We start from the raw sequence: 13092 nt of genomic DNA, 5'->3' as shown, positions 1-13092 counted from the left end.
CCAGGTGTCAATTATTTCTGTTGATTTAAAACGTAATTTCACCACATTTGTTGCATCTTAAGAATCATAAAAAGCATACAGCTGAAGAATAGAATGATAATTTTAAAATATTTAATGGGTTTTGTGGAAGTTTAAAGAATGTGGACTCCATGCGAGAACTCACTATAGGAAGATCAGATACGAGAAAATCCACTATTTCATGTTTAGCAGGCTTTAAAAGCACCTATCCAGCCACTTGAAAATTATGCCCGATTCAACACATTGTGAAAAACAGTGAAAGAAGTGAACCCACTGCATACAACGATCAACATACTCACACCAGGCAAAAGTACCCAACCAGTCTACCATAGCACTCATTTTATTAAACATTTTTTTTCCCATTTTATTCAAAGTTGCAGCACAATTCCAATTAGCAGTGTTTCCAGATGTACGCAACACTTTTTAAATATCATTACTTTCATCAATGCTTGTGCTGTTGATGCACAATCTTGGCGTACACAATTGTGTACATACTGCCTTAAAGGGTTAAATCAGACTCTGAAACGTCCACTTGGGACTACACTCCATGCCTAGAAACTGGCTACAGAGGGATTACAAGTCACACTGTCATGTAATAACGCGGAACAGGAGTTCTGATCAGTTATTTCCTGTTTGCATTTCAATGTATGCTAGCGGCTCAAGGACAGTTAGTTACCAGCTTTAAATGCAAGTCTGGTATTTTCTTGAATATCAGCCCACACACCCACAGCACCTATACACTGGACACAGTTCCACCTCAAATTACTGCAATGACTTACAAAGTAAGTTGAGGCATACACGGGTACAGTCATTCACAAAAATAGCCTTTATTGACGGTAACATGTTCCACCATTCAGTATACACACATGTTCATAAAAATCGACTCTAGTGTCCAAAGAGATACCATTGTAAACTTTTTCAAGGCCAGAGCTCGTCGAAGAAAATATTGTAGAAAAAATCCAAATAAAAGAACTAGTATAATCGTGAGTAAAGAACATCAAAAACCAGCGCAACTCCGTCAATCACAGTTCACATTTCCATGGGAGGTGCATTTGGTCCCGCACACTTTTACTTACTGACAAAGTGCTCAATGTTTTACTGATCTGCACTGCGCGCAATCATTATATGTTTGTGGAAAGTCGGCGTCAGCTAATGCATCCTCACAACTTTTACCCTGAACACACATTCAACACGTTTAGATATGCATTCCTCGAGAACGCGCCCAGATATAGCCATGTTAGTGTGACACGTGGTGGGTTAGCAACATGACAGCACACAACAGTTGCGATGAACAATGAATGACAGTGCAAAAGAAAGAAAGGCACATCACCATTCTGTCTTCAGTGAAAACAGTGCGGCGCATTTCTTGAATATTGGGAAACAGCACACGTAGAGAGGTCCGGCCCCTTCCGGAGTTGAAACAAAGATAATCTGTACAGACCCTGGTCTTTACATGATGTAAAATAATATGTAGCTTCCACCATAAGAGTGCATACAAATGCATATGTGCAATCAACGATACGACAAACTATCACCACCATGAACGGTCACTCCACCAAAGTAGACCATATTAAAGAAAGAAAATACAATGATATATATGAGGGTACGATTTAAGTAGAAGTAATCACCGGATAAAGATATGACATAAAAGCATTGCACTGAACGCTGTGAAGACAGCTTTAGTTTCGCATCAGATTGCACCGCGCAGGCTACTTTCACCCCAATTTCCTTGAAAAAGAAAAGGCGCGCGTTAGAATCGGGTAAGCACCATAATCAGACATTTTGTGCTACCGTTGTTGCTTCAAAATCTTCCTAGGGCTGGCCGGAAATAGGCGTTTTCGATGGAAAGTGACGCGTGTTCAATGCATTCGCTGTTCCCTAAGCTCGGCCATGACAGATACTGCCACGAAAGGGGTCATTATTGGTGTCACTATAGGGGTCAGGTGCATGCGTGCTGACTGGTCAAGTTCGAATTATACGGCGAAGGAAAATTTTATAATCGAAATAACGAAGCTTTGGGCCCACAGAAATACATGGGCTCCGGCCGAAACCTTCGCTTGGGATCGAACTAACCGAAAAATCGAATCGAAACCCCCCCAAAAAAGGAATGCTAGATACGAGATAATATTGGTTACAGTGAAGCGAACAGTTGTGTGCTTACAGCTGAAAATGTCAAATACTCGGCAAGAGCAACTTGAGATGACACATTCTCAACATGCATGCGTGAGTGTTTTGGCCAAGCAATGGCTCGAATTGACTGGCCTGCCCTAACGAGCCGATTCTGTACGATCGGATCAACCACACTGTCATGTAGTAATGGTACAAAACATGTTCGTAATTTCGATCTGTTTACATGCCACGTATCAGCATGGCAAGGCACCTACGGGCCATTAAAATTGACAGAGCCTCCGCTGTCCCATCGAAGGCATCATGCTTGCATTACTTTCGCTTAGACTCAATTATTTCTTCAATGACATCAACGAGTACGCTTATAATGAATATCAGATGTAATGAAGGTATTTTCGCGTCAGATGTAACTTCATTTGGTGTATTCAGGCAACATCATGGGAGCTGTATCGTCGGCCTATTCACTGCTTCTGCAGAGTAGCTGGAGATAAAGCAGACAGATCAGGACAATGTGCAGCCATTCACCATACCAGAAGTAAAATATCATGGTGGGCACCGCAGCGATAGGAAATATTAGAAATAGCGACCACAAGCGGCTTCGCGTGCCCAAATTCCCATGCCCTGCCTGCATTCCTTTTGTTTTCTTTTGTATACATCTTTGCTTTTTTGTACGCCCACTCTATAGCGCCCCCTAATATTGGGTCCCATATTACTAAAGCTCCATAATGTCAGTGCGCACTTCCCATTGAGTTTAAACGTCCAAGTTATAACCTAGAAAAAAAAATGCAGCTTGAGCAGTGGGTACCCTCAACAAGGGCATTTCTAATGACTACAGAACAAAATAAGGGTGGGGGAGTCACAGGAAGATGAGGGTTCTTTCACAGTTATGCAAAATTGTAGCTTCGGAAGCACTGAGTCATTCACAGGCATCGGGATAACAACATGCCGACTGATTGAAGGGCAAAAGTGCTGCACTTCAACATACGTGGGACGCCTGATGGTTGGCCTGGCTTTTCTTCCGAGCCTGAGTGGCCATGGTGACAGTGCTGTGCTCTTTTTCCAGCGTCTTTGACGATACAGACAGTTGATGGCAGTTATTTCCTTCACCCATTTTGGCCAAGGATGACGATTACGGGTGGTGGTAGCGATGACAGCACGCTCCGTCACAGAGTGCTGTCGGAGCATACGACTCGCTACTGCGACTCTTGCAAGATGCAAGAAAAGCAGCCTAGCACTACCTCTTTTGGCGACTCATGCTCACGAAGGAGCTAAGTCTAGCCCTAGCAGATAGGTATGACAACACTATTCCCGCGAAGCAAGCGTGCAGCAGTTGTGAATAATAAGTAGCTGGTATTTGATGCTGAACCCCGTGTGGCTGTAACCACCACAGCAACGCAACTTTTGATCGAGTATGCGCATGCGTGAACAGCTACAGATTTGCAGGAACGACTGGCATGCGAAATCGTGACTGGCATGCAAAACACTGCCTGATGAGGCAGCGTGCCAGCATGCGGTATACACCCATCATGCCTCGATGCCTGTCAAGAACCACAGCCTGATCTTGTTCTTGGATTGAGGCTAATTCTGAGGTTTAAGATATATCTAAAGAGAAGCTTTGTACCATGACCAAGTACCATGGTTAGCCTGGTTCGTACCAAGGTTTGCAAAAAGAAAAAGTGCCATGAGTATCTGACAATGTGCACCTTTGATCTGCTAGTGTGGCATATTGTAGGAATGTCATATGCACATTACGTGGTTCCAGCCTACCAGCACGCATTGAAAGGACCGTTTTCGATGGAAGCAAGAAGGGAACGAGTCCGAAAATACTATCCCGTAAAACAGTGGTTGCCCGCAACTCTTATCACACGTTAGTACTGCCCCAAACTGCCCCCTAGGAACTCTTGGGAACGACCAGTGAGCACTCCTACAAGCTTAACAGGGACCTCTGGAGTGTGGCATGGTGTGGTCCCCACAGAGGCAAGGGCAGCATCGGCAACGACGAGACGGTGCCATCATCCGGGAAACTGGAGGGACTTGTAGTAGGAGACAGACCGCTGGACAGCCTCGTCGGGCGTCACATTGGGGTAGTAGTTGAGCCTCAGCGTGGCCTTGGTGCGGTTGAAGAAGAGCGAGGTGCATATGTAGGTGACAGCCGAGGGCGGAGGCACGTAGAAGCGCGGCCGGTACAGGGGTCGAATCAGACGCAGCACCAGCGTCAGCAGCATGAGCACCAGGATGGCCAGCAGGTAGGGGACCGTGTAGTCCGACAGCCGGCAGCCCTGGCAGTCGACGAACGGCCGCAGGAACTCGTAGATGTCCTCGAGGGGCGTGTCGTCCGTCACATAGAACACCTCGCCTGCCACCGACTCGTCGATGGCCAGCTTCTCCATGGCCCGCAGGTGTGCCAGGGCAGCATTTCCCACGTATGTCACCTGTTGTTGCAGTGACAACAAAACAGGAGGAGGAAATGAGGTTACGAAGCAAGCGAGGCGGCTGTTTACTGGATAGATAAGAACCCCCTATCAACACCTTCGCTGGATCATGCTAGCTCAATCTGTAAAATTTCCAAGCATCTCAAGAAATGCAGCCATTTCAGAATACTGCATCTTCATAAATGGAGGAATAGCTAACTTGTGCTCATTAATGAGCACCCTTTACCATTACAGCAGATAAGAATATTCCCATCTTTCATAGTCACAGTCATCTGTGAGTTCTTCAGAAGATTGTACGCCATGAGTCAAATCTGTAACCCCCCCCCCCCACCTTTCTGTGGGCTTGGAAGGGAAGGGCAGCAGTGCCCTCACCCCTCTATGTGCAAACTTAAACTGAATTAGCACTGGCTGCTTTAGACTACCAATGCCAACTACACCGGTCAACAATTGGCACTGTCATGCATTTCAATGCACATAGGCTTCATTGCCTGCATGCGTCATCTGACTGCAGTGGCAGTAGGCAAAGCAGAGTTGAGGCTATCAAAAAGAACTGGCCCAACCGTCTTTATGACTCTGTAACTGAACTGGCCAATGTTGGCTGTAATGATCATTCTGCCAAACTAGCTGGTCTCGGCAACTTCCCATACCGCCTGACTGCCACGTGAAGTAATGAAAACAGGTCAGCTAGAATTGCTAGATGCATAAAACCACTCTGACTTATCTTATATGATTGAGCACGTCAAAAGTGCAGTGCAGCAGCTCCCTTGCTAATCCTTGTTTTTTGTAATCTCATGCACTGATCTAAGCATCCTGGTCTCAATAAGACTAGCCTTTTCTAAGTTCTTTGATACACAATTACATTTAAATGCTCACGATGGACTACAACTGTAAGCATCCTAGCAATGCGATGTAGTGAAGGAAATAGACATAGGAAGCTGCACATTTGGAACAAAGAAGCTAGTACACTTTGCACGAAAATGAGAAAGAACACCTGCATACTCTTCTGTTCGAGCACAGGTTCCTGTAAACATGGAAGTCATAACCTCACTAACTGCTATTTGCTATACAATTATCATGCTCAAGTATCCCACTCATGAAACAATTGGAGAACAGGAACAAGAAAAATGACTGGCTTGAAATGCAAATCTGGTGTCCCCTTTCAAATGATATTGGCACGCTATCACGCTGAATGAAAATGCAAACTTAGAAAATGACTTAGAAGTCAAATTTCCCTTTCCATGTTTGCCGCCAGTGTGTGACACTGTGGTGATTCATTCACAGAGGCTTAGTTTTAAGACCAGCATGCTCTTAGCACACAGCTGCAACACGATCACACATCTCACTTCAGGCAAAAGAGGTGTTTTTACTTATTTATTCTTGTTCGCATTTCATTCCAGCGACGGTACAGTTGCATTCAATATGTGCTGCAACGCGGTGTCCGTGGTTGAAGCGGCCTCAAGATTGCACTGTGGAGCTGACATACGAAAAATTGGAGTCTTCGAGCTCCTTTGGCCACGAGCACTTTGTTGCAGTTCATAGTGAATGTGAATGTACATCGTCCTTCACAGCACGGCACGCAGTGCCCCACTCACGACGCCTCTTACTCCCACTTTTGCCGATCTGCAACACATAGTACCAGTTGCCCACGTTTTGTGGTGCTGTCTTAATGCTAAACTCTCCTAACCAGCATTCACATGTCAAAATACCATCATCTTCTTTCTGGGGTTTTACGTGCCAAAACCAGTTCTGATCATGAGGCACACCGTAGTGGAGGGCATGCTATAAGATGTTGTTGACACTATGGCAGTAAAGCAGCAATGCACGTACGTACCTGGAAGCGCTCATCAACGCTGCGAATCTTGGTCAGGGTGTTCTTCCAGGACTTAGCAACGCGCAAGAACTGCACCACGAAATGATGGTCCTCCTCCCCGTACATCGCTGTTGGCCGAAGCACCAGCGTGCTGAACTTAGTGTGGCCTGCACAATCAGAGGACAACAGCAACATGCGTCAAGCCGCTGCTGCTGCTCCGACTTGATCCAGGTCACAACTGGAACAGGGATGCAGTCCCATGCAAACTGGTTGTTCTTATTAGGCTTGCAAACATGAAAATGACCACAGAGAGATGAAAAAAGAGAGAAGAGGAAATAGCTGGGGCCGGCAACTGCCACCAGAAACGGCACAACGTGAAAAAGGCTGATTTGTTCGCTGGGGTTTAATGTCCCATGGCAACACCTTGTACTCGCGCTTTGTCCCTTGAAGGAGTACTGAGATGAAAAGTGTCCTGCTTTTTTTTTTTCTTATTTAAATAGCTGTCAACTCCATGAATTTGGTACAAAGCCTCAAAAATAATTAATTACAGCGCCTCTCATACAGCCCATTCAGAACAAGCACCAAGCACAGCGTGGCTGTGGATGCAAAAAAAGGAGACTCGTCAGATCATTGAAAGTAGAGATGGCAGTCACCGTGACATTACAAACTTCAGAGCTCGCCAGTCAGCCCAATACAGTGGTTGAAAATAGGGGTGTGCGAATGCAGTACCGAACAGTACATTTCTTATCGAATATCAAACTGAACAAAGAAAGAAATGCCGAATGTCGAACTGAATATCAAATATCAGAAAATTCAACAAACTTCTTTGCTTACAAATTTTGTGCAAAAAAACAACACACACACTGGTGCTGCACATGCTCAGGAGTCTACTAACATTGTGTAACAAGAATATTGCTAGCTGCCAGTAACTTCAGTACCCAGGAATCAATATGTATAGCATGGTCTACTGTTATTAAAGGGAATGCAAAGTTAATATGCCAGCATTGATAACAACTGTGCTTGTAGACGCAGGTCTGGAAAACAATGTTTGGCATAATGTCTGTTGTATAGAATCAATTGTTGTTTTTTTCCCCTCTGAAGCTGAAGAAATGGTGAAGTTATGTTGTTCTGAATACAAATCAGATTTCCAGTTTAACAGTGGGCCGTACTGTAATTAATATTACGTACGCAACTGACATTTGGGTTATTGTGTTGCGCTGTTTACCCAAGGTGTAATTCATATGGTGATCTTCTACTATGTACATGGAAAGTTTTCCCATCTTTATGGCAGGTGGTTTCTGTGGGTTATTGTCAGGTCGTTATGGCCAGTCTGTGCAAGAGACAAAAGCGGGGAAGCACACCACGTGACTCGACACGACACCATTCCCTGCAGTCATTGGCCGCCTTTTCACTGTTGGGTTGGATGTGGTTTGCTGCCTGTCGTAAGTTCAAAAATTGGGAGGCCCACGGCAAGGAACGCATGACACCACTCCTTCCCCTCCGTCCGCGTCCATCGACCATCCGTGTAAATGCATCTGCAGCTGTCTGGTCAGTGCACTAGTCACACAACATTTTCGAGCCCATCATGTAAATCCAAAGCTAGTCTTGTGACAAGTTGTTCGAAGTTAGAGAAGAGACCAACGTGAGCCTACGAGCAGTGTTTGGAACAAGAGACCACTGTTTCGCAAAGATGGCCGCTGTGAACAATGGTCACTCTGTACACTCGGCTTTCGTTGGCGAGATGGTTTGATGGCTTTCTGAGCACCGTGTGACCGTTGCGAATAGGTCTGCGTTAATTTGGCACCAAAACCAAATTTTAGTCACCAGCACCCGAGGACGCAGTTCCAATTAAGGCCTAACGAGCCAGACAGTGTGGCCGTGGCAATAATTCACTGCCGGCCTGTGTGATAACAGGCCGCAAGCCATCGTGGAATGTGTGTTGCTTACATGTTTCTATGGTTGTCTCATCAGTGATTGGCTGCATCCAGTCAAATGATCTACAGCATGGCCATAGTGTGTGCATTCACATCAGTGGTACCACAAGACCGCCACAACGGATTTCAATGATGTGACGAGTCTGTTTTGTCACACGAGAAGTCGTGCTACACTTGGCATGCATTTTTAACTGGCCTTATTAAAAGGTAACTTTCGAAGTATTAATGCAGCACAGAGTAATCAGTGGGTGAACAGCTATCGAATAAAGCGATTAAATGACATGAAATTTTCTGTCAGTACTCCTTAACTTTTCACACTTGTGCAGAAAATGCAGTCTGAGGAGGAGAGCTTTCTAATTGAAGCAAGGGCTTGCTTGACAGCCGACTTGCAGAATTTAGTTAATTGTCTGTTCACCTGCCGGGCTCGAGTGAATGTTGTAGCCAGTCAGGCTTATTTATTTATTTATAACCTGATTGATTTTAACATCCCAACGTAATACCAGGGGCTATGAGAGACGCCAAAGTGAAAAGAGCTCCGGATTATTTTTAACGCTTGGGGGCTTCTTAACGTGCAACCAAAGTTTGGCATGTGGGCTTGCTTGCATTCTACCTCTATCAGAATGGGACCGGAGCAGCAGGGAATCAAACCCTCGACCTAATGCTCGGCACCGGAAAGCCGTGGCCGTTAGAGAAAAAGAGTACATTTTGAACAAAGCTAGTGAGGAAGGCAGAGAACTTCGAAAAGAAACAGAAAATAGCAAATTAAGGAGTAACATAAGTGAAATAGGAACGCACAAGGGACAAGTTCATGCTGCATGCAAGTGAAAACGACATGCATATGCAGCTAGAGAGAAACAGAAAGAAAACAGTGTAGCACTCAATGTCCCGAGGATGGTCCACAAATATGCACAAAATTAGGCCCACAGCAGTAGCCGGAATATTCAGACTACAACTGGGAGTCTAAATACATTGCTTTCATTGACAACGGAAATTCTCGCTAAGCTTCAACGCATCTAGATGAAAGGCCGGTACGTTTCGTTCATGGAAACTAACCGAAAAGTACACAAGGAAGCAAGGGGTGGGGCTTAAAATGAATGACACTGTCTATCATAGCTCGCATTTCACTACTTGTGTGGCCCACAAACTGCCTCGGGCATCCGTGGGAAAAGATCGATGACAATTATTTCATCATTAAAACCTCCATACATTAATGTGACACCGATGGCATGATGCGACTTGATGATGAGCCTAGATACACAGCAGAATGATTGCCTCTTACTAGAAGCTGCAAATCAAAAACTTAAAGGGACACTAGAGGGAAAAATGATTTCTTCTGTATCAGTAGATTACGCTTTCACAATACTCAAAACGTCACTCTTACCGCGAGAAGCCGCTTGATAAGCTAGAAAAAAAAAAAAACACATAGAGGCGAGTGGCGACGCCACCTTGAAGTTCCCGCACCAGCTCACCATGACATCATGGATTTTGACAGCGTCTCCTAGGTCTCAGTTAATTCTTTAGTGGTAAAAATTGACTACATTGTGTTCTAAATGAGTCCAAGATTGAATATGGCAAGTTTCGCGAACCTTTATTGAGCCATCGTGGCCCAAATACGAAAAATTACTTTACAAGTCGTGACGTCACACTGAAGTGCTGACGTTGGGGTTCCCGCGCGAAATTTAAAAAAAAATTAACTTTGAGCTTCATTTTCTTCTCTAATAGTTGACTTATTGCAGTGTAATTAACAACATCAGAGATTTCGAAGAGTACTTTATCAGTCTAAGTTGATTTATTGTTTTGCCTTAGTGTCCCTTTAAGCTTCTTCACATCAACTTATGACAGAATGTCTTCTCTTATCTATTACAGTGTAGATCGCTTATAACTGTCAGTCGCCGGAGTTGGGAATGTCCGCACTATAACTAAAACAACAATTTTCAAGACCTGTAGACATGCAAAACATGTAGCCCAAGCAGCCGCATGTATCCGAGAATCGAAGCATGCAACCGGGAGTTTTGCATCTGTTTAAATTTACAAACGTTGAAAGGTTAATGTCCAAGTATCTGCGATCTTTGCATGAAGCAAAGTAATTTTTTTTTTTAATGATGGCGACCGAAATTTTAGGTGCAGTACAGTGTCTCATCCAATTTCTTGGACTGATCAACGCGTTCATGGTGTTGAAAACATGGTGACCGTGGGACCATGTTGCCATCCGTTTGAGTGTTGCCAGAGCCCTCACTTTTGTTATTAATGGTTTCTCCGCTTTCCATGTGCTGTACAGACATTGCAACGCATTTTGTTGGCTCGGCAGCAAACCATAACTTTGGTCGCCGACGAGGCGCGCTGGTTAGGCTTATGCGGCGAGGGTGTCAGGCGGCATGCGCGGGAAGCTCGCTCTTGATATGTTCGTACCCGTAGACGATTACATAGACTATGCATGCGATCATGCGCACGGGCTGAACTGACAGCAACGCGCACGAAGTAGAGTTTGGTTCACCGGGCGATCAGCCGCGGCAACTACTACGAATGCCTACCAAGTTTGTATGTGCGCACACTGGTACGAACAGCGGAAGCTCACAAGTGCACATAAAGTCTAATTAGCTCCGAACTAAATTTGCGGAACACTGCTTAAGCTGACAGCATCACCACGCGCGATATCTGCACTTCACTACGCGCATCGCGACGGGTGCACAGAATCTGAAGCCAGGTTCAGTGCAAAGCGCACCGTTGATAAGCAGCCGAGCAAAAGGCTTCTCTGTCACCTAGGCAACCATCGCGCTGTCACTGCTTTTTTCATTCATTCGCTTTGTGTCTCATGCTCCTCCTCCGCATCGCCCTCATTGCTCTCCTCTCCCATTGGCAAGCACGCCTCGCTGAGAAGCGTGCTTCCTGCCATGCTTGTCGGCGGGATTTTCCCACAGAAGCTGCATTATAACCGGTATTTCGTCTCGTGCGGCTGCACTGTAAGCGGTATGCGTATACGTGGAGTTCTATGAGAGGGTAAACGAAAGTCATAAAAGGCCGCATCATAGCCAGCTCTGCACTATAAACGGTTACGTTATAAATGATCTAAGCTCTATGACAATCGCGAAGTGCACACAACATAGCTGACAATCTCAATCTGTCCGTCTGCCTCACTCCCTCTCGTGTGCGTGCATTTAACAGCAGTACTCGCGTAGCTCCTGCAGTGTTGCTGCTAAGAATGAAACACAGTTAGGAGACAGGAGACCCTTCAAGCGGGAAGGAAGAAGGCGGCAGCACAACCAACCATCGGCCAGCACGCGCTGGTTGGCCTGGAGTACGAGCTGCTCGGCACGGTGCTTAGTCTCGGCATAGGGACCCATCAGGAAGTGCTTCGGCGTGAAGGTGGTGTTCTCTGCGCCGAAGAAGATGTGGTTGCTGCTCACGACCACGTCCACCGTGCTCGTGAACACCAAGTAGGGCACATTCTGTCGGATGCAGGCATCAATCACCGTCCTTGTACCTGCGGCAGACAACATCGAGGAGAATTCTTGAACAACATCGTCAAGGTCATGTCGCCTGCAATCATGATGTAAGTGTGCACAGTCGGCGTCGAAAGTTTACAGACCATAGGATCTGATAAAAAGCTGAGTATTTCTGCTGCCTGGTACAATACGGATTTTTAATCTACACTAGTGTGTGCAAGGGCTTTACTGGCTACGGTCACAAACTGCTCAGAAATTGATAAGACCTGCTCTTATCAGATCCCGCAGTCTTAATACCCGCGAGAGCCCAGTGGTGTCACACTAATGAGCTTAAGGTTACAGGTTTGATACCAGCCGCAATTCGATGGGGGATGAAATAAAAAAAAATGCTTATGTGCTTAGATTTAAGTGCATCTTAAAGAATCCCAGGCTGTCAAAATTAATGCAGAGTTTGCCACTATGACATGTCTGATAATTATATTACAGTTTCGTAACATAAAACCTCAGAATTAAAATTTTTTAGCTCCCGCAGTCCATAAACTTTTGATGCTGACTGTACATGGAACAGTGCAAATTTTCTGGCTTCAGCCTTTTTTTTTTCCATCAAAAGAAAATTTCCAGATGATAGTATCATGTCTCTTCCTTACATCACTGTCTGCTTCTGCGCTGCACTTTAGACATTAATTCTCACCAACTTGCTCAGTTACTAGCCTAATCAATCTTTGGAAGCTCTCTGTGCTCCAGTCCCACTAGGTGCAGCGATCAACTGAGAGTCTCACTGAAATATTTGGCAAACTGCCTTAACCAGCTGCAGAAGCAAGGTCGAGGTCACCACCGACATTTGTGTCCAACTGACCAAGCAGTCCCAGAGAACCATCCCAAATGTCTGTGACAAAAGTGCGGAATTGTACCTTGATACTACAATGAACATGTGTTTAAGGCGAGGCACTGCTCGAAACAACTTCATTTTTTACTAGAGGTTTGAAAATTCAAACAATTATAAAGTTTCTTATGCAGATTTCAAATATGTCATTAGTTCTTGTGTTGCTGCTATAGTTACTGAGTTATATCATAACAATGCCAAAAGAGAATGATCTTTACGGACACTTTTTATGCAATAAATTTTCTAGTAGTGTGCCAATATTCGAAACTTTCGAATAACGAATCGAATAGTGTCATATTCGATTTCAGTCTTCGTATTTGAATACTTAATATTTGTAGATGCGAATATTTTTCGAATACTTTTAGAATATTTCCAAGCGTCAACTGTACCCAAATAAACATAAAAGTGGAGCAAAGATACGGTAAATTTTCACCCCTGCGGGCAA

The 13092-nt window shown here is 44.9% G+C and overlaps 1 protein-coding gene across 4 annotated transcripts in view; it reads right to left on the bottom strand.

Annotated features, from left to right (window-relative positions):
- Positions 1-825: 825 nt before the first annotated feature.
- The window catches only part of LOC119445622 (3 beta-hydroxysteroid dehydrogenase type 7), a 28826-nt gene continuing 16559 nt past the window's right edge, over positions 826-13092 (bottom strand). For all 4 annotated transcript variants that reach the window (XM_037709883.2, XM_049663463.1, XM_049663462.1 and 1 more), the window contains exons 5-7: positions 11587-11802; positions 6409-6554; positions 826-4577 (exon numbers count right to left, since the gene is read on the bottom strand). In XM_037709883.2, the coding sequence (XP_037565811.1) occupies positions 4158-4577; positions 6409-6554; positions 11587-11802 (782 nt within the window). In that variant the 3' untranslated portion in view covers positions 826-4157. The remainder of the gene's footprint in view (positions 4578-6408; positions 6555-11586; positions 11803-13092) is intronic.

The sequence above is a fragment of the Dermacentor silvarum genome, chromosome 3, assembly GCF_013339745.2.
Source record: "Dermacentor silvarum isolate Dsil-2018 chromosome 3, BIME_Dsil_1.4, whole genome shotgun sequence".
NCBI lineage: Eukaryota > Metazoa > Arthropoda > Arachnida > Ixodida > Ixodidae > Dermacentor > Dermacentor silvarum.
This window is presented reverse-complemented; position numbering and strand designations above follow the sequence as displayed.